At 38.3% G+C, this 19,479-nt stretch overlaps 1 protein-coding gene across 2 annotated transcripts; it reads left to right on the forward strand.

The window, feature by feature from the left end:
• Positions 1–81: 81 nt before the first annotated feature.
• DCLRE1A (DNA cross-link repair 1A) lies at positions 82–19,304 on the forward strand. 2 transcript variants are annotated; one of them, XM_082308518.1, is made up of 10 exons: positions 82–1,417; positions 3,052–3,966; positions 4,267–4,623; positions 6,031–6,164; positions 7,346–7,464; positions 9,189–9,332; positions 10,266–10,411; positions 11,474–11,628; positions 17,836–17,977; positions 18,623–19,304. In XM_082308518.1, exons 1-10 carry the CDS (start codon positions 1,000–1,002, stop codon positions 18,787–18,789), a joined length of 2,697 nt encoding a protein of 898 aa, XP_082164644.1. In that variant the 5' UTR covers positions 82–999; the 3' UTR covers positions 18,790–19,304. The 2 variants fall into 2 exon arrangements, with proteins under 2 accessions (XP_082164644.1, XP_082164643.1); XM_082308517.1 differs by having other exon boundaries at positions 3,052–4,623.
• The last annotated feature ends 175 nt before the right edge of the window (positions 19,305–19,479 follow it).

Genomic DNA, 19,479 nt, shown 5'->3' on the forward strand with positions numbered 1-19,479 from the left:
TTTGTGTTTTTACATAGCTTTGGTGTTCACGGAAGCATATTCGTGAAGAGAATCCTCAGTGGTGATTCCACCTCGGCAGATTCAACACAGCCTGCTTTTCCCGCCCAGTTGCTTTTTTATTTGTAAATGGAATAGATGTGAAAATCGGGCAGTACAGGGACCAAGTCCAACAAGGCACCAATAATTTACACGGTGGGATTTTTTTTGGAGGGGGGGATGCTATGAGAGAAGCGGAAAGCGGAGCGACGGCCGTGCTGACGAAGCTGCGGAGGCGAATGCGTTGCCGCGGCGGCGAACGGCCGAGGAGAGGTTCCCGCCCGGGGACCCTGGGAAGCGGCGGCAGGCAGGCAGGAGGGCGGGCAGGCAGGCAGGCAGGCAGGCGGGAGGGCAGGCAGGCAGGCAGGCAGGCAGGCGGGAGGGCAGGAAGGCGGGCAGGCAGGAGGGCAGGCAGCCACCCTCGGTCCCCGCAGCGGGACCTACGCGCGGGGCCGCCGGCGGCGGAGGGGAGCGCGGCCCGTCCCGGCAGCGCGGTGCCGGTGTCGGCCTTCGCCGTCTGGTGACTCCCGACAGCGATCCCGTAGCTGAACCCTTCGTCGTTTTCTTTTAAAATCTTCCTGCTTCGGGGCAGCCGGGGGAGCGGGGCTCGCTGGGCTTCACCTTCCGAGGCCGGGTCAGGTGCTTAGGAGAGGGGTAGCTGAAGGAAATGGCTCACCTTGCAAGTCTTTCTGCATCCTACGGACTCGGGTTTTCTTTAACGGGAGTAATTACAAATATTGAAAGAGACGCTCATTAAATTATTTTTAGGATAGGATCCACCATGCTTCTGTCCCATCACCGACTGCTGTTTGGTTTGTGGCCCAGTGTTGCTTTCTTAAAATGGAGTTCAGGTGCTTTTCTTCAGATAGTGAAGGGGGGAGGGAAGAGAAATCATATTAGTGGAAGGAAAGATAGATTTGTGAACTGTTACTTAAAAGCCAGGAGAATATTTTATGTGTTGCCATGTCTGAAGATGCTTTATTGGAAGAGGACATTTGGGAGTACAGATCCCTTAGGAAGCAAAAGCGACAGAGTAATTCAGAGAGCATCTCTACACCTGTGCAGAAAGTAAGTGATGACAAGTGCAGGCCAAAAAGAAAGAGGAATAAAAGTAAAAAAAAATCCGTAGAAAAAACTGATACGCTTCAGGAAACGGAGCAGCGATCAAGGCCAAGTCAGGATGTAGATCAAAGCAAAGATGACAGTAATGTGCACTCCCAGGAAAGCGTGAGTAGCCCAACGGGACAGAGCTTGCTAAATGCAAAGCCCGTTCATGATGGATACTGTCCGAGCTGCCAGATGCCTTTCTCTTTGCTATTGGTCCAGACACCTCGATGGCACGTTGCTGAATGTTTGGATACTCCAGGATCCATTGAAAAAGGTATGAACAGAGTAAGAAAAAAGCCTTCAGAGAAAAGTTAAAGGCTCCTCACATAATGTTGCTGTAAACCTTGGATTTCTTATTTAGTTCAAAATCTGAGATGGTAGTTGGTATGGGTTTTAGAATGCTATTTTTTTATTTATCAGTATTATTTGCATGTCAAATTTTTGGTTCTCTGTGAAGAACACCGAAATCTGACATGAAAATCTCACATCAGAATCTGATCTCCAAACTTCGTAGAGTAGCAATAAAGATTCATGGTTGTTTATCCAGCTTCAATTTTATTAGTTTATTGAAGAAATTGAACGTGCATATTTGCTATTTTAAAGTAATGGAACCTGTTTCAATTACTAAGTCAGTGTCAGCAAAAAAACCGCCTTCATTTAAGAGGCTGCTACTTTGACACTGGATTTCTTTCTCCTTAGGTATAAATTTTACTATCCTGTATCTGTGTTGCGGTGTGACTTGTCCAGTTGTCTATGGGCAGTTGGAAGCTGAAATAGTCTCTTAGGCTAATTTACTTGAAATGTTAGCCCCTGATCCAGTATGCTTTAGAAATTTTATGCAGAATTATACATGAACATTCCTGTATCATAAGACAACACAGTTTTGTTTTGAGTTCTGTATAAAACAGAATATAACTGAATATATACACAAATATATATATAACATGAAAGGAATAAAACTGACTCGTTCCTATTGCTAGTTTCATCTGGGGAAATACCATGTCTGAACATACCCAGGTATCCAACTCTATGTTCTTAATACACCTCATAACTTTTGAAAAGCAGAAGTATACAGTCAGGAAACTTGAGTAAAGGCCGTTTAGGTAACACAGTCACTTTTCTTTTTATATCTTTGTAACTTTCCTTGAAGTTTCTTCTTCAGAACAGTGAAATGTGAGCCCTTTAAGCCTGATTTTGGCAGTGGTTTTAACTTGAGGCAGATGTGTTAACACCTCATTTCCGTCTCTTACTCCCATAATTAACAGATGAAAATTCCCTCTGATTTATGCATTCACCTTAAAATCCTCAAAAGTTAGGCTAGCAAACTCTCAACAAAAAACACTTAGGGAACAGCCACAGCTTTTTTTGCTGCTATCTGAATCCTGAATACTTTCTTCATATAATACATGGCTTTTTTTTTTTTTTTTTCCTTCAGATTTAATGTGTAAACTGGCAGACAATTTGAAATTGAATTTCAGGTTGATTCAGAACCAAGATTTGGTTTGTTTTGAAACATGTCTACTGGCCTTTTCTGGTGCTACTGCTCTGAGCTCATTGCTTGCATGTGAGACAATTCTAGACTAGAAGTTGCATGATTACATTAGCGCAGTATTGAAACAGGGTTAAGTACTCTTGTTGTTAGAGGGCTGTATTAATTCAGACAGAGCGCTGTATTAGCAGTAGCTGTTTGGTTTTAGGTTGGAAGCATTCTCATTTCTAGCCAGCTCAGGGCAGGAGGTCTTGGCAGCTTGAAAATTACTTTTTACTTGTGCCTTCGGTCCTTCAATAGCTGCATTTATAAGAAAAAGCTTTTAAATTTTGCGTCATGTGTGATTTTTATTTTAATAATTATGCCAACTATATTTGCAAATATATCAACATTACTTCTCTGTTTAACTGTGTTCACAGAGTGTCCTGATGGTTTACTGTGCACTTCCACCATTCCATCCCACTACAAGCGCTATAGCCATTTTCTGCTTGCAGCAAGCAGGGCAGGAGATTATCTTGTAAACTCTTCAGCAAACACTTTGGAGAGGAAGGTGACATATTCTACTGCTGCAAAGCCCAGCTGTTCCCCAAGTTGTGTAGAGGAAACTTCACAGAATGAGAAACCATCTAATAATGTAAAAAATGTCCCAAATGATGACTGTACATTGATGGTACAGAGTTCACCGCAAATGAAGTCTCTAAATATAATCAGTGAAAGTACTTCCTCTTTTGCAGATGTTCAGAAGCCTCAACAGACATGTCAGCTTACACAGACCACAGATAATAGTTGTAAATTTGAATTTTATGACTTTGCATCCTCTCAAGAAAGTGGAACAGGAGAAGATCTGTATAGTCAGAAAGATACAAGTCAGCCAAGTCTACTACAGTCAAAAGCTGACTTCAGTGACTGTGAAATTTCTTATTCTCCACTAAGTACTTTTGAGGAAAGTGAAGAAGAAATTGAGGAAGAGGAGAAGAAAGTACAAATATCACAAGATAAATTATTCAAAGTCCAGAACTTTGAAGATGAAGAATCTAATTCTGTGATGTTTAAAACATTTGATGGACTTTTCTCACAACAGAAGTCTCAGCATGAGCATACCAAAATGGGAAATTTAATAGTGAAAAAAAGCCACTATGAGGAAGTAAATACATTGAGCCATGTAGATCATAGCGTAAAAACTGTTTCTCAGAGTCACATGAACAGCAAGTTCTCTAATTCAGCATGTGTAGATAATCAGCATCAGCAAGAGACATTAGCCAGTGGATCCTCTTTTCCTTTTAATTGTGAGGAGGTTGAACAGCCACAACTGATTTCCTGTGCTGCTAAAGCAGGTAATACAGGGTCAGAAGATACTAGCGCTTGTGCTTTGGATTCTGCATACATGAGTTTTACTGAGACATCATCACTGCTAGTCAGAGAAGGTGCTGGATCTCTTCTGACACAGAAAAGTAATGTTTTGAGGGACCCAAGTAACATCGTAACTAATACAGATAAAATGCCTGCCAACGCAATTGGAAAAACAGCTCGCCAGGAGAATTTCCAGTCAGTAGTGGAGAAAGAAGGAAATCTTAATACAGCTGCTGTGTGCTTTCCCAGCTCCATCTCTAAAACAGTGTCATCTCTTTCTTTAGAAAGTGTGAATGCCAAATCCAGTCCTGCCAAAGAACTCAAGCAAATGGACATTGGTGTTTTCTTTGGGTTAAAACCCAAAGTAAAAGAGGAAAGCAAAGGAGAGACTCATTTAAGTGAGGGAAAGCAGATACCAAGTTCAGTAACTCCAAATGGAAAGAGGCCCAAACAGCAAAAAAGGAAAGCTGAAGGGTCTGTGGAAGATGTAGAAGCAGTTATGGAAAGTTCAAGTAAAAATGGAGCCTTTGCAGATGTTAGTTCTGGTGGCCAACGAAGGTGGAGAAAAAAATTTAAAGAATTACCTACTACAGGTGAAGGAACAAGAAAAAAACACTGCCCTTTCTACAAGAAAATACCAGGTGAGAGATAACTCTTGCTTTTTGTAGAGGTTAACTAATTTTGGCTTGAGTGTTTATTTTTTTTCCTAATTTTAGGCTTCAGTATTCTTCACTCTTCATAACCATTTAGACTGCAGCTCATAATGAATTTTCTTTCCTCCATCTAAGTTGATAAAATCTTGTGTAGGTGCAGATTTCCAGAAGAAAGTGATTGCAGAACTAGAGTCAGCAATGGCTTCATCAATGAAGTACAGTGAAATAGTTATCTCAGGAAAATTATTTCAAGGACTGACTTTTGCATGTTTTTGACAGAGTAAAAAACATAATCAGTATTGAAAGATGGATCTACTTTCTTAAATGATTTTGAGTATGTCCCTTGTTAATATTCACTCCTAATTCCTGAATTTAATCTTTTACATTACTTCAGGTGTGCCTGAAAATAGGGCTGTCACTAGTGATTATTTCCTTACATTAAGTTAAAAAAATTGACGTTAAATTTGTATTTGAAATTCATGAGTATTAGAAATATGATTTACTGCAACTGTGAAAACAAAGAAATGAAAACCAAGCAGACGAATTTAGCTAAGGAAACAGCCAAGAATTTCTCAGAATCTCCTCAAGCAATTACATAAAATACAGAATGATGGATCAATGGCTTAAAAAGCTTCAAATCCTCACAGTTCTGTTTACCACGAAAGGACTGTTTTAGTCTTAGGTAGATATTTGAGGAAGCCAAACAGAAATATATTAGTGATCCTAAGTGCCAAGCTCCTGCTTGAAGACTGGCCTGTAAGTCTTTGTGGGGTTATACCAGTATCATGGGTTCTACAGGCTTAGAGAATTTTCCATATGTAATAAATTTGAAGAGCAGACTCCTATGCCTCCAATGCAATTTTAAAGTTGCTTCGTTATTATCTGTATTATCTTTGTTCTGAATTTTGTTACTACATTTGAAATATATTTGACTGTATTTTATGTGTTGCTATTGATATGTATTTATCCCCATGGCCTAGTATAATTCAGCCTCCCTGAAGTTTTGAGTCTGGTACCTCTCAAACACCTGGGGATTTTTTGGTTTGTGATTTTTAATTAGTGGATAGCTATGTTTTTTTGGAGTTGCAAATACTTGAAGTTCTAGCCTCAAGTAAGTAGAACTATTTCTAGTTCTCCTGGAAGACCTGGTAAGCTTGCATAACATAAAATGAAAAATGTTTGAGTTAGAATTTTAATAAGTGAAAATGTTTTTTGTGACTGTTGACTTATACGCAAACCATGCTCATCTTTAAATGGCTCCTTCAACTGTATGCAGTGTAACTGTATTACCTTTTAATTTGGAAGAAAGAAAAAACAACAAAAGGAACATGTAATCAAAAGCTAGTTCTGAGCTATGCAGTTTACTGGCTGTCTTTTCGTCCCTTTTTGCTGTAGGAACTGGTTTTACAGTTGATGCCTTCCAGTATGGAGAAATTGAAGGCTGCACAGCTTATTTCCTTACTCATTTTCACTCTGATCACTATTGTGGGCTAACAAAAAACTTCATGTTTCCAATCTACTGTAATAAGGTAAGGTTTTCCAAGATGACTAGATATTACCAAATCCATATGCAACTATAATCACTTTTATACTGATGGAAGTAAATAGACGATTATAGGTTTCATTGTTGGATCAATTAGGCACAGTGGGTATGTATAGGGGAATCTGGGTTTCCCTTGTAAGAAATTCTGACCCTAATTTTACTGATGAAGATGATTAGTGAAACTTCTCTGTCTAGTTACCATGAAAAAATTTGTGTTTATAAGGATCTCTAGAGGTCATATAGTCCGATCTCCTGCACAACGTGGGTCTAACTTCAAAGTCAGATCAGACTGCAGAGAGCCTTTGTCGGTCAAATTTTGAAAATAGGACAGATTCCACTACGTCTCCTCGCAACCTGTTGCAGTGCTTACCCACTCTGAAATTTTTTCCTAGTATTCAATTGAAATGTCCCTTTTTGCAACTTGAGACAGTAGCTTGTTCTTTTTGTGCGCATCAGGGAGAAGAATCTGGCTTCATCTTTTCTATAACTCTATTCAAGTGATGGAAGTCTGAAATTAGATTCCACTGAAGCCATCTATTCTCCATGTTCAGCAAATTGAGTTGTTTTAGCTTGGTCCTGTGTGTCCTGTGCTTCAGGCTGCTGAATGGCCGAGACTGCCATTAGCTATCATATGTCCAACCAACTCTTCTTTACTTATAACTTGGCAGGGCACCTTCCCTAATCAACCTATCCAGAACCTACATCAAAAGTCTATTTCTGATTTACTCTGGAAGTCTCCTGGAATGCTTGTGTCCCGTGTTGCCCTTTCAGTAGGTGCTGGGGTGACTGCAGTCCCCCATGATAAGATCCAGGGCCTGTGACCTGGAAGTTTCTTCAGTTGTTTAAAGAAGGCTTTGCCCACCTTCTCTTCTTGAATTGGCAATCTGTAACAGATGTTATTCCCCCTTGTTTGCCTCCTCTCTGATTCCAATCCGTAACCTGTTGACAGGCTTTTGAAAGTTTGCTTTTTTAAGACAGCTTTTTTTCAGTTTGCTCTTTGAGAGGTGAAATGCTACTGAAAGGCTTGATTATACCCAGGATCTCATAGTTTCTCATAGTTTCTCTCTAAGTCAGACAGTCTGGCTTGAGAGCCTTTGTTTCTAAAATAAACAAAGGCTTTTTTTAGATTTTGTTCCTATTCCATATTAAATCCTTTCCCTGTTACAGATAACTGGCAACCTGGTGAAGAGCAAACTTCGAGTCCAAGAGCAATACATCCATGTGCTGCCGATGGACACAGAATGTATAGTGAATGGGATCAAAGTGTTGTTGCTCGATGCCAATCAGTAAGTATCATTGCATTTGCTGTGGAATATTTGTATGTATAGAATATTAAAGATAAATAGCTGTACAGATACGGTTTTATGTTTTCATGATTTTTAGGTTTCAGTGGATCTGAAAAAATAAGGGTGAAAATACTTTATATTCCTGAGTTGGCTTAGTAACATACATTTTCACTTCAAAAGTGAATTAGGCATGTAAGGGCCTAAATTTCTTGCAAGTAGTTAGCTTTTGAAATAGGTGAATTATTTTTGAAGATCAAACTTAGGGGTTTTTGATAATTTTAGCTTAACTTTTTTTTTTTTGTTGTTGTAATGAGTACATAGTTTTAACCACACATAACTCCATAAGTTTTAAGCTTGTTGAGAGGTTGAATGATTTTTCTAGTGGACTGGACACTTTAGTTTTTGGTGTCTAGTTGGGAGCCTCTTAGATTTGATTATCAGATATGTTGGATTTCTGTAGCTTCAACTGAAGATAGTGAAATCTTCAGCTAAAGAAAAATGTAGTATTTTGGATCCTGGGAGAGACAAAACTTAGCCAACGTTTTGAAAATTGAACTTTAAAGAAAAGCCTGTTGAAATGTGCAGCAAGACTGGATCCGGTGATGACGGGTGAGGTTTTTGTCCAATGTTACACTGGCACTGTGTGGTAATGCTGGATTTAAAGTTCAGTAGCACCTGACTTCCAGCCCTGTGCTCTTGCCGTTCTGCCTCTTGGTACCTTATTTGGCTATGGGCTAGAGGAAAAGTCCTTTCCCTGAAGTATGTATTGAAACGCAGCACTGTGTCACAGCTGGTTTGAATATTACTTATCTTAGGATTTGTTTATAGTTGGAGAGATAAGATTCCATGAAGTCCTTTGAGAACCCTTTCTGGGAATGAAGGAAGCCTTGCTGCTTATGTGATTTGGACACTTCTCATTTTTCCTGTTTGTCTCTCTGATCCCTTGCTTCAATTTAAAAGGCATATAAACTTTAGGTACAAAGTTCAACTTTTTGGAGAGTTCACCAATTCTGTCATTGTAGCTCTGATTCATGCCAGTTTTTCCTTTTTTTGAGATTTCATTTACCCTTTACAGATGATTCATGTCCAAAATAGTCCCACTCTGGTTTTCCAGTCTGAGCGCTTGCCCTTCAGACAGCTTTGGCGAGGAACTGCAGAAGGTGCAATGGATTTGCTGAGGCCAATAAGAGAATTGTATTTATAACCAGGGAATTCTGGATGGAAGATAAAGTTTAAAATCTGCAAATAGAATTTAAAAGGAAATGCTTCAGTAAGTCCTGCAGGAATGAAGATGCATCTGCAATAATACAATTCCGTTGCTCCTGAATAAGAATGCTGCTTCTCTTGGGTGTGCTGTTTCCCCTTTAAATCAAATAATAGAGCCTCAGAGATTGCAACTGAGGCAGCATCTTTGTCGTACCTAGAAGAAGACAGAGCATCCCAAAAAGGCAGTTAATGCTTGATTACTTTACTGTTGGTGTGGGGTTTTTTTCCCTCCATCTCAGCTGAGCACTCAAGTCTAGCTTGTCTGTGGCCATTGGGTTAGCTTCAAGTTCCTTTAGAAATCAGGAATTTCTAGCTAAATTAGGCTGCATAGTAGCTGTGATTTAAAATGCGGTCCTGCACACCTTCCTGCTACTGAAGAGTGGTATATCTCTTAAGGCAGTTTATCAGTATAGAGAACTAACATAATTTGTATGGGGTTTTTTGTTTGTTTGTTTCAGTTGTCCAGGTGCAACAATGATCCTTTTCTGTCTACCTAGTGGAACTGTTATTCTGCACACAGGAGACTTCAGGGCAGATCCTTCCATGGAGCGCTACCCTGCTTTGATCAGTCAACAAGTCCACACCCTTTACCTTGACACCACGTAAGTTGTGTTTGATTCCCACCCCCACCCCCCCCCCCCCCCAATATAACCCTCTTTTCGGTTTAGTAAGACTTTATAGGAACCAAATAAATGTAAGTATAAATGACATTACTGTTTTAACACTTGTTAGCTCTATTTGGTGTTGAATAAAATCAGATATTTATTGAAGGTCCATGTATGTCTAGCTTGTTCATCTGTTATGCAGTTATTTGAGAGAATAAAAGTGGGTAGTGGAAAAGATGCTAAAGTATTTTCTGAGATGGCCTTATTATTTATAAGTGTTATTAAACTCTAGGTGTCAAAATTCATACATTGAGTGTTCAGCTCTAAAACAAGAGGTTCATGGAACATTGGTTATGTGGATTCAACTCTGTTATGAAAAGGGGTGTGGGGGAATTCAGAGAGTGAAAGAATGCCAAATGGTTAAATCAGTTGTCCAGGTTTTCATTAGACCTTTCTCTGACTCACGTATATAAAATTGTTTTTCTGTGTGTGATGGCTAATGCCCAGCTGCAGTCTTTTATTTCTGTTCCATGTGTTTCTGTGAATGAATAATGCCTTATGTTATGGTTTGTGTGCATGATAAAAAATAGACATAAGGATGTAATTAGTATGTGATGCAAATATCTAGCTTGAAAGAGCACTTGGTATTTATAGAGAAAAAAAATGCAGAATTGAGTTCAGTGTCAGACAAGCGAATAGTTGTAGAGAAAAGACTGATATACTCAATGTAAATTTTATTGCAACAATTTCATCTGGGCACCTCGGTGGTTTCTAATAAATAGATTGCAAGTAGACTGAAATTATATAGAAGGATAAGATCTTTTTCATTACTTTGTTATTGTATGCATGCAGTTTTGAGGGCCTTCTTGGTAAATTCAGATGTCTTCTACCTTGTGTAACAAAGTGGTGTGTCTTGTTTCTATGCCTCAGATACTGTAGTCCTGAATACACTTTTCCTTCGCAACAAGAGGTTATCCAGTTTGCTGTCAATACTGCCTTTGAGACAGTGACTTTAAACCCACGTACTCTAGTTGTCTGTGGCACCTATGCCATTGGAAAAGAAAAAGTTTTTTTAGGTACGTAAAAGAAGTGTACTGGATCAAATAACTAAATAAATATCTAAGTCAGTGTTAAAAGACCTTTTTCTTGAAGATGTAAAGGGTCATTTAGTATTGATGGTCAGATATTGTGTAAAGCAGTTGAATATATTTAATAATCCTACTAACAGTTTTTAGTTTTCTAATCAATGAGTTTTAACTTTCTGAAAGAAATATTTTTCTGCCATGTTTGCAACCCCCCCTGAATATACAGAAGGACAATTTGGATACTAAATGAATTAAACTATTTAACTGATTGTGGTGAGAAAATTGCTAATGGCAATTAAAAAAAACCTAAATGAGGTCTTTATGACATTTTTGGTGTTAATCTCATGTTGTCAAGAAACAGCAAAGGGATATAATTATTCTTAAACTTCTATTTTGCTAACAGTTTTTCTTTCCAGGTTTCTATTAGGTATTTTCCTAAATATTTATAGTAATCATTTTTAATGAAATCAATTTTAACAAAGCATTCCCTAAACTAAAACGCATCTTTTCTGACTTAATGAAAATCTTGCATGCTATGCTTCACTCAGTTACAGCATTAGGAACCAACACGATTGCCCAAATGTATACTCTAGAGCAGGCAGCTGTGTACCATTTGTGCTTTTGGGTATATTTAAAGTCATCACCACAAGATTTACTTTCACTGAAATTCAGTCTGTCTTTAGCGCGGGCTGTTCTTCGCATATTCCAAAAACTGCACGGGTTTCTGGCTTCTTTGAAATAAATACCAGTTCACCTCGATAACATTCTACCAAAGAAATATGACTTAGAACTTATCGGTGTACTTCTATTCTCCTTCTCTTTCCAATTGTCATACACAATTCTGGTGCTGAAACGTAGGAGCCAGAGTTTTTTAAGAGCCACTATATGTTTCTCGTCTTAATTTTAGAATATGAAACACTGTATCCTCTTGAATATGGACTTTTTTCATTAGTAAAAATGATCCAGTGCAATAATTAGGGATGTCTCCAAAACAAGCAAAAAATGACCTCTTATAATTTTCTTTATCTGATTTCTTCCCAATTAATCCTAAAGCAATTGCTGAAGTTCTGGGCTCAAAAGCAAGTATGTCCCGCGACAAGTACAAAGCACTGCAGTGCTTGGAGTCAGCAGCTGTTAATTCCCTCATCAGTGTGGACTGGGATGGTACTTTGCTTCATGTGCTTCCCATGATGCAAATTAATTTTAAGGTAAGGTCAGAAAATATACTCTGTTGATTAACCTGCTGGCTAATCTTACTGTTGGCTCCTCCCAACTGGTGTTGTGTTTGGTGCTTTTTAACCTCTTGTCAGATCATATTTATTTAGTAACGTTTTGACATGTAGCAATACATTGAAAATGAAATGCAATTAAACATTAATATCTGTCTCCAAACGTGATGCACAGAAAGTGTAATTTCACTTCAATGCGGTGCTTGTACAAGATAAGATGAGGTTTGTTCAAAGGCTTGCTCTTTGTGGGCCTTTTTGAAGTAGATTTATGTAATGACTGCAGGATCTGTCCTATTAACAATTAATATATTGTGACACGGAGTTCCTGTTTTCAGCCTGTCTTTTACCTGGTGTGATGTAGGAAAAGACAAAGGATTTTCTGCCTGTGAGTCTCTCTGTTTTGAGGCAGCCTGTAAACATGGCCAGCTTCCAGTCTGGTGTTCGATAAAAAAAGAATAAGGTTCTCCATGTTCTTCTCAGTTCAATTTCCATGTATTTATACTCATATTTTCATCTTTTAAAAGAATATTCTGTCTCCTTCTGTGCTGAAGATTTACATGTAGAAAGGATACTTGAAAATGAAGAAAACTTGCACATAAACAAATGCACACATTGAGTGAACTGAAGGACACCTCATATATACTCATGCTTTAGTTTTTCCGCACAATCTTCTCTAATATTTGTAGCAAAAGCAAGTGAAACAGTTTATTTTAAGACGTTGTTTCATTTAAGTTGACTTCAAATGCACATTTCAGTCGAGATTTAAGACGGCAGGTTTTTGTTGTTGGGAGTGTTTGTGGGAATTTCATAGTTAGGAAAGGTGACTAATTTCTGGGGGGAAAGTTAGTTTTTCTAAATAGACTACAAAATGCAGGATGGCATTAAGGCAAAGCAGCAGGCTCTAGATTAAAGGTAACCTGGAAGAAAGAGAAAAACAGTGGTTGTTACGCCTTACGGACTTGGATTCGTTTTCCTGCTTTGCTTCAGGCCTGCTGTGCCATCTCAAGCAAATCCTTCAGAGCAAGATGGTATTTAGCTGCAGGACCAGTCAAGGTCAGAGTTGACCTAAAAAGGAGAAAAAGAGGCTATACGGTTTGGATGGGAGCTGCAGGAGATAGAACTTAATAACTTAATGTTTTAATGTTGTTATATAATATTTTCCACGGTGTAGCAGAAAATAAGTAATGGAAATGTGTATGGATTTATTTTTAATGTGTTGCGTTGTCTTAAACAGTACTACATTTTAGTTTCTTCTGCGGATTTTTGGGTTGTTACGTGATTCTGCTGTCATGTGTGCCAGCGTGTATGGCATACTCACGTGGCTAGACTTCCAGGCAGAGGGTGTGATTATATCACAAGGGTGTCTAGAGAGCCTTATTTCTCAGAGAGAAGCAGTTGTATCGTGTGCAGGGTCTCATCTCTGAGAACAGGAGTTTCTAGGCAAATCTACAGCGTGCCAGAAGCGATGCCTGGGCGCTGAAAGGGCCAGGAAAGATTAAAGGCACAGTGATCTAGTGGACAAGAGTTCTGGTGTAGCAGCCATGGCCCTCTCCACTGGGACTTTGGCTTCATGTGTGAAGTTGTTGGAATGTGGTCTCATGCTGTCATGAGTAGTTTTGTGTCCATGTAAGTTAGGCGTGCTAGGTAGACTTCAAAGTGCTAAACGTCCGATGAGGCCAGTAGCTAGATGAATGCCCAGGTGGAATGTAGTACCAGTAAAATGTGGAGAATGTTAAATGCTTAAAGATGAGTTCATACGACCATTTATATTATTTCTGCTCCAGCAGAATCGTTAAACACCACCTCAGAAAAGACAATGTTTTTAAGACTAAATTATCTGATCACTTGTAATCTCATTCTAGTTAAAGAATGATGAATGGTATCATCCTGTTTTTACAGACCATGTAAATGTTGATGTCATCATCTCCAGTTGCAGGTTTCTGTCTTCTGGTGGATTATACAGGTTTTGTCCTGAATTACTGGTTCATTAGTGGGAAAGCCAGAATTTTTTAGTGATCCTCATCACTAAATGCCAATGCTTTTGTTATCTTCTGGGTCTCTCCTACCTCTTCTGTTTTATTTGATCCCTAGCCCTACTCAAAACCACAATCCTACTTCTTAATTTGGGCTAATTTCCTGCTTATGTAGTTTCAGCTGCGAACCTACAAATCCATGAAATCCTTATGGGAGTGTTTGCAGTCAAAATCTCAGATTAAGTCCTTATTTAGTAAATTGAGCACATCTGTGGTCTTGTCCATTAGTTGCCTTTTTAGTAGAATGCAAATAGCCAAACCCTGATGGTGTATTATAGTATCTCCTAGAAGCCCCAGTTTTATACCTGTTTTTCCCCAGTTATGCTCTTTACTAATAGAAAGAAAAAAACAAAACAAAACAAAAACACAAAACAACAACAACAACAAAAAAACCCACAAAAACAAACCTGTCTGTGCTCCAGGCTCGACAGGTTTAAGAACTATAGCATGATTCTTCTGCCTTTTCTTATTGAAAAACTTCTCTGGTCTGTTTCTAGATAAGGAAGAAAAAAAAGCTGCATAAGCTACATGTGCTTACCACAACTGAAGCCTAGTTTGCGGTAACTGTTGGTAAAACTGTAGTTGCCCAAGGAAAGCTTCCATGTTTCCGTAGCTGACTGCTCCCAAGATTAAATCTGGAGGCTCACAGCTTTCCTTTCTACCCCGAGCAGAAAGGAAATGAGTTCATTGTTTTGAGATGCTCCTGCCTATGCTTCCTTGTTCGCAGGCTTTCTGCTGTGATCAGGGGCTTTTTTTTTCCCCTGATCATTGAGTGTCCAGGCTGCTGGAAAATGCTATAATTTTTTTTATAAAATTGGTTTTTTTGCGTGCATATTCAGGAATTTTAGAAGTATTTTTGCAGTGTCTATGTTGCAAATAGTTTTTTTCCTTTTGGTGGCATTGTCCAGCTGTTTAATTCCAGTTTGGGGGCTATCTGAAATCTGCTTTTCTCCATGTTGATTTTCAGGAATAGTATCAAGCATGTTTTTTCATTTTGGAGTCAGCTGTTGTATTATTTGTGAACAACTATCGTAGCTGTTCATGTATGATCTATAAACACTGTATTGATTCAGCAGAGAGTGTCATTCACCTAAAAGCCACAGGCGCTTAGAAAGGTATAGAAACCTCTCTCTGTCTTTCCCCTAGTTACCAGAGTTTAAAGATTAATGTTGGTACCTTCTGCCTAGAACTGAAGCAGACAAAAATGAATAGCGACCATAATTGTGTTAAATCCACTATGAAAAAACAAGTGGATCAGGCAATGTTTTTTTGACAGGTTGAAGGATGATTTTTGTAAACCCACAGCAACCTTTGGAATATGTACTATACCCTAGATTTTCACTTGGCCAAAGACTTGGTGACAGTAATGTATGGTGCGTTTCCTTTTTCTGCTTGAACTGTCTGTGTCAAATGTGCACATTTCTATATAAATGCAGCCACAAACTGTGCTACCTGGCTTGAATGTTTCCATCACTTTTTATCTTCATTTTTTTGAATATTGAATTCTGGGCAATTTTCTATCGCTGCATCAGGAGTTGTGTCACTGTCACAAAAATCTGTTGAAGAAACAAGTTCAAATTTGAGAAGAAAGCATATGTTTTCTGCTTTATAAATTCATATAGATAGTTTTGATCTGTAGTTAGGATGAAAGCAGTCCCATTCATAATACTGAATACCTAGACTTAATGTATTTTATCTAGGCCTTATGACTGCACCCTTGAAAAGAACCAGTACTTGAAATGAGAGTTTGGCTAACGTGTGAAGTCTGAAGGGTAAAACTAGAAAGAACAAGCCATAGGGGAACAGAGGCAGCAAAAATACAGTGGCAGAGGAATGCGTTTTTTGTGTTGCTGTGTTGGTGTTGGATTCGATGGGGTTCTTCTTGTTCATTTGGCTTTTTCCTATGTATAGTTCTGGCTTTCTTGAGGAGTTTGTTTATTAGGAGTTGATATCAAACTTTCTTCAGGTGCTGCCTGGGTCAAAAGTGAGATGACGTGCTGTAGATTCGTGCTCTGGATATTCTTAATGGATAACATTTACACAAATTAAAAAAAAAAATAAAAAATATTTATAATTTTTATATGTGTGGTTTTTTAATTAAAATATTTCTAGAAATAAAACATTGATTGCTGCATTATTGCAAGTGGACTTGATACATGAAAAGGAAAGATTTAAAAAAAACCAAACAACCTCAGAGATGTGGTACTTCACTGCAATACTTGGTTTTACTCCAGTAAAACACAGGGATTGCTGTGTGTACTGATGAATAGCTGTTCTTGAATAAGCCAAATGAGTTTAACTGGTGTTAGGGCTGATTGTAAATTCACTATTTAATCATCTTTGAGTTTTCTCCTACCTTATGGAATCCGTTTGCATGTACTGGTGACTTTAGCGACACTATAGATAGCAGGCTGTCATGGTGACTGAAGGAGGTTGATTTAGCAATGAAATATATTTTCCATTTTAAGAGGATGAAGGTTTAGAACAGTGCTGGCTAAAGAAATAAGAAGTTGGAATGTGTATTTAAAGTGGATTTGTTATAAATAAACACTGTAGTAATTTGTTTTGTGGAAAGAGGCCATCTTTTCTAAAATGTGTGCATGGTTCTTTTGCAACAAACAATTTTTTTAAGTCAAAAATTGAGGCTTCTGCCACTTGAATATGTTATGGAAGATTTCCAGAGAACTGGGGTCTTCAGGTCCGTGCACCTCTTCTATGTTGCTTAGCTCAGTAATGTCTTGTACTAGCATTGAGGTGAGATTTTCAAAACTGTGGTTGAAATGCACAAATAGTTTTTTATGAGATTGAAATTGCATCCTTAATGTGAGTGTTGCACACTTGATTTATAACAAAATTTGAAAGCAGATTCGCATTGGTTAATATAATTATCATTGTATTTCAAGTACTGTATTTGGATTTTATTAGAGCACGGGGAGCAAATAAGTGAATTATTACCTTAAGCTATGTTAATCTTCCTAAAATGAAGTGTGAAGGAGAATTAAACTGCTACGGTTGTATCTTCAATCTAGTGAAGACTGAACATTTGCAGTGTATTAACAGTCATGGCAGGTAGCCATAATTCCTATTGCTGAATGAAACGTGTTGTGGTAGGGTTTTTTTTGTTGTTCTTCCCAGTTTGATGGATTCAGTATGTTGCTACTGGACATTGTACTGAAGGTGCTATTAAATGTGGTAGTGTCACAGGCAGCTTTCCGCTTCCCTGCTTAATAATTGTCAAGTATCTGACAGGTTAGTGTTCCGTCACAGCCTATCTAGCCCTCTCTCCCCAGCTTTTTTTAATCAGTCTTTATGTCGGCAGAAGGAAGAGAAATACAAAATAAAGCTTATGGGTTTGAGTTCTATAATCTTGTAGGGCTTTCAAATGGAGATGTGGCTTTAAGATTCTATACAGGACACATGAAACTGATTTTTCTATTTTTGGTTTGAAATAATACTGACTTCACTTCATCCAGGAATAGGATTGTACATTCCTTATACTTCCCGCTTCTAGCTTAAACAACATCGAAGGTTAACTTAGCCAACTTGGAAACTTTTTCAAGTTAATTTTTTTTAGAACGAAGAGATGAGAGATGCTTTCCTTCCTATCATGAATGGAGATGTGGTAAAACATGGTTTAGTGCTCAGAGCAATACTCAACTCATGCACTGGCTTGCTGCAGTTTTTTGGGTAGTTCACTTAATCTTTGAGCGCTTCTGGGCATAAGCAGATGTCAGGATGTCAGTGGCACTTTAAATTAACCAGGTGATTTTGCACTGAAGCAGGCTTTCACCATGTTTTATCACCACTCAGCTGCCAGAGTGCTGACCTCCAGCTGAGAGAAGGAAGATGAATGACTTAGGGGGAAAGATCTATAAGAAGATGTGATTGTGCCTGATGTGTTCTGATCTGTAATGCGTAGCTGTTAATATGTGCTTATCCCGATGAAGCAATCAAGATCCTAAGGTACAAGGTGCTCTGCAAATGTAAATATTTATCATGAATAATTTCAAGGCAGATGGTATTTAAAATAAAAAAGTTCATATCAAAACGTGAAAATAAAATGTAGTCTGAAGTTTCTCCATCATGAAATCTCCAACCTTTAGACTAATGAGCTATTTGCTAGGATTCAGTATGCACTATACTCTTTTCACAGGGCTTGCAAGATCACTTGAATAAGTTTTCTGAGAATTTTGATCAAGTTCTGGCTTTCAAACCTACTGGGTGGACCTACTCTGATTCATGCCGTTCTCTGGTGGATATCAAACCTCAGACAAGAGGGAAGATCACCATATATGGTATAACAGTGGTAAAGATTCAGTGCATTTAGTTTTATGTGGATGGTTTTCATATTTTTATTCTGGAAACTCCTACTGTTCATTGTAACCAATGCTTTCTCTGATAACTTGTTGAGAAAGTGAACAGATGGATCTCTCCGGGAGAGATCTGTGAACTGAGTGATGGAGAACACTGTAAATGCAGATTTTTACATACATTTTGCTCCTGTTCTCCTCTTGCAAATAAACACTTTATATGTAGAGACTTCAGTGGTGAAATCTTGGCCCGACTGATGCTGGTGGCAGTGCAGTTCCAGAGCCAAGGTTTTATTCCATACTTCACTCATTTGAGAGACACTGGGTCTTCCTCTTCCTCTCAGTTCTTATTGGTGGGTGGAGTTGAATCTCTTAAAATTTTAACATTCATTTAACAAAATGCTTGGTGTCACTCAGTTTGCACTGAGGAATGACTTGGTAACATAATGCAAGATCATTTTTCCAGAAGGAAAATCTGGGTTTTCGTTTTACCTTAGCTATAAACTTTAGATCTCCAATATGAATTTAAAAAAATATTATCTAAAGTATTTCTTAGCTGGAAGGCTTGCAAAAGTATTTTGGCAAGAAGCTAAGTAGACTGACAGATCGCTGTGATTTGTTTCATTTCAGGGATTCCTTACAGTGAACACAGCAGTTACCTGGAAATGAAGCGTTTTGTTCAATGGTTGAAGCCACAGAAAATCATCCCCACTGTAAATGTAGGTGACTGGAGAGCCAGAAGCTTGATGGAGAAGCATTTTAGAGACTGGATGGTTGAGGGCAGTAGGCATAAATAAATATAAGGAAGAATGTATATTTCAAAAGAGGTAGGCTGGAGTGGGAATTGTGAGTTCCTGTGAGTTTTATTTAACTCCTTTTTCCACGGAGCTTTCTTTAGGGAGGACTAAGCTGCCATTCTCCTGAGAAAGCTGAATTAAAAAAACAAACAAACAAACCAAAACAAAACAAAACAAAAACCAAACCAACAATAACAACAAAAAACCCCAACAAAACAGACACCTTGCTTTCTCATGTACCTACTACTTATTTTTCCTATAACTTAAGAACTTTTTTGCAAATGCATATTTCAGGTTATTTTTATCTTACTCCTTTTCGCCCATTATTAACTTTCCTCAGATGATGGAGATGCCCAGATGTATAATGCTGGGGAAGAAACCGCCTCATGGTTACTCATTTCTGAAAAGAAGTTATTGTAATAAATGAGATGATACTAAGCTTATGTCACATGCTGTCGATTCAGGCTTCAGAGAAGTTCATTTCATGAGGCGGAACTGGGGCTATTGTGATTTAAATCTTGTAAACGGAATTTACCTTGTGGGAGAGGATTGGCTCGGGCTCTTGCAGCGTACGTACTTCGGAGAATTTTTATAAAAGACATTGCTACCTACATTCCGCTCAAGATTTTCTGATTTTTTTTAAATTTTTTTTTTTTTTTTTTAAATAAAGCACCTACATGAAGCCTGCGT

The sequence above is a fragment of the Platalea leucorodia genome, assembly GCF_965183815.1.
Source record: "Platalea leucorodia genome assembly, chromosome: 4".
In the NCBI taxonomy this organism is placed as follows: Eukaryota; Metazoa; Chordata; class Aves; order Pelecaniformes; family Threskiornithidae; genus Platalea; species Platalea leucorodia.

Excerpts from the sequence above, each read along its gene's own strand:
- DCLRE1A (XM_082308517.1), top strand. The coding sequence starts at position 1,000 with ATGTCTGAAGATGCTTTATTGGAAGAGGACATTTGGGAGTACAGATCC. Across the intron at positions 6,165-7,345 it reads TTCCAATCTACTGTAATAAG|ATAACTGGCAACCTGGTGAA; the intron begins GTAAGGTTTTCC and ends TCCCTGTTACAG. Across the intron at positions 10,412-11,473 it reads AAAAGAAAAAGTTTTTTTAG|CAATTGCTGAAGTTCTGGGC; the intron begins GTACGTAAAAGA and ends TTAATCCTAAAG.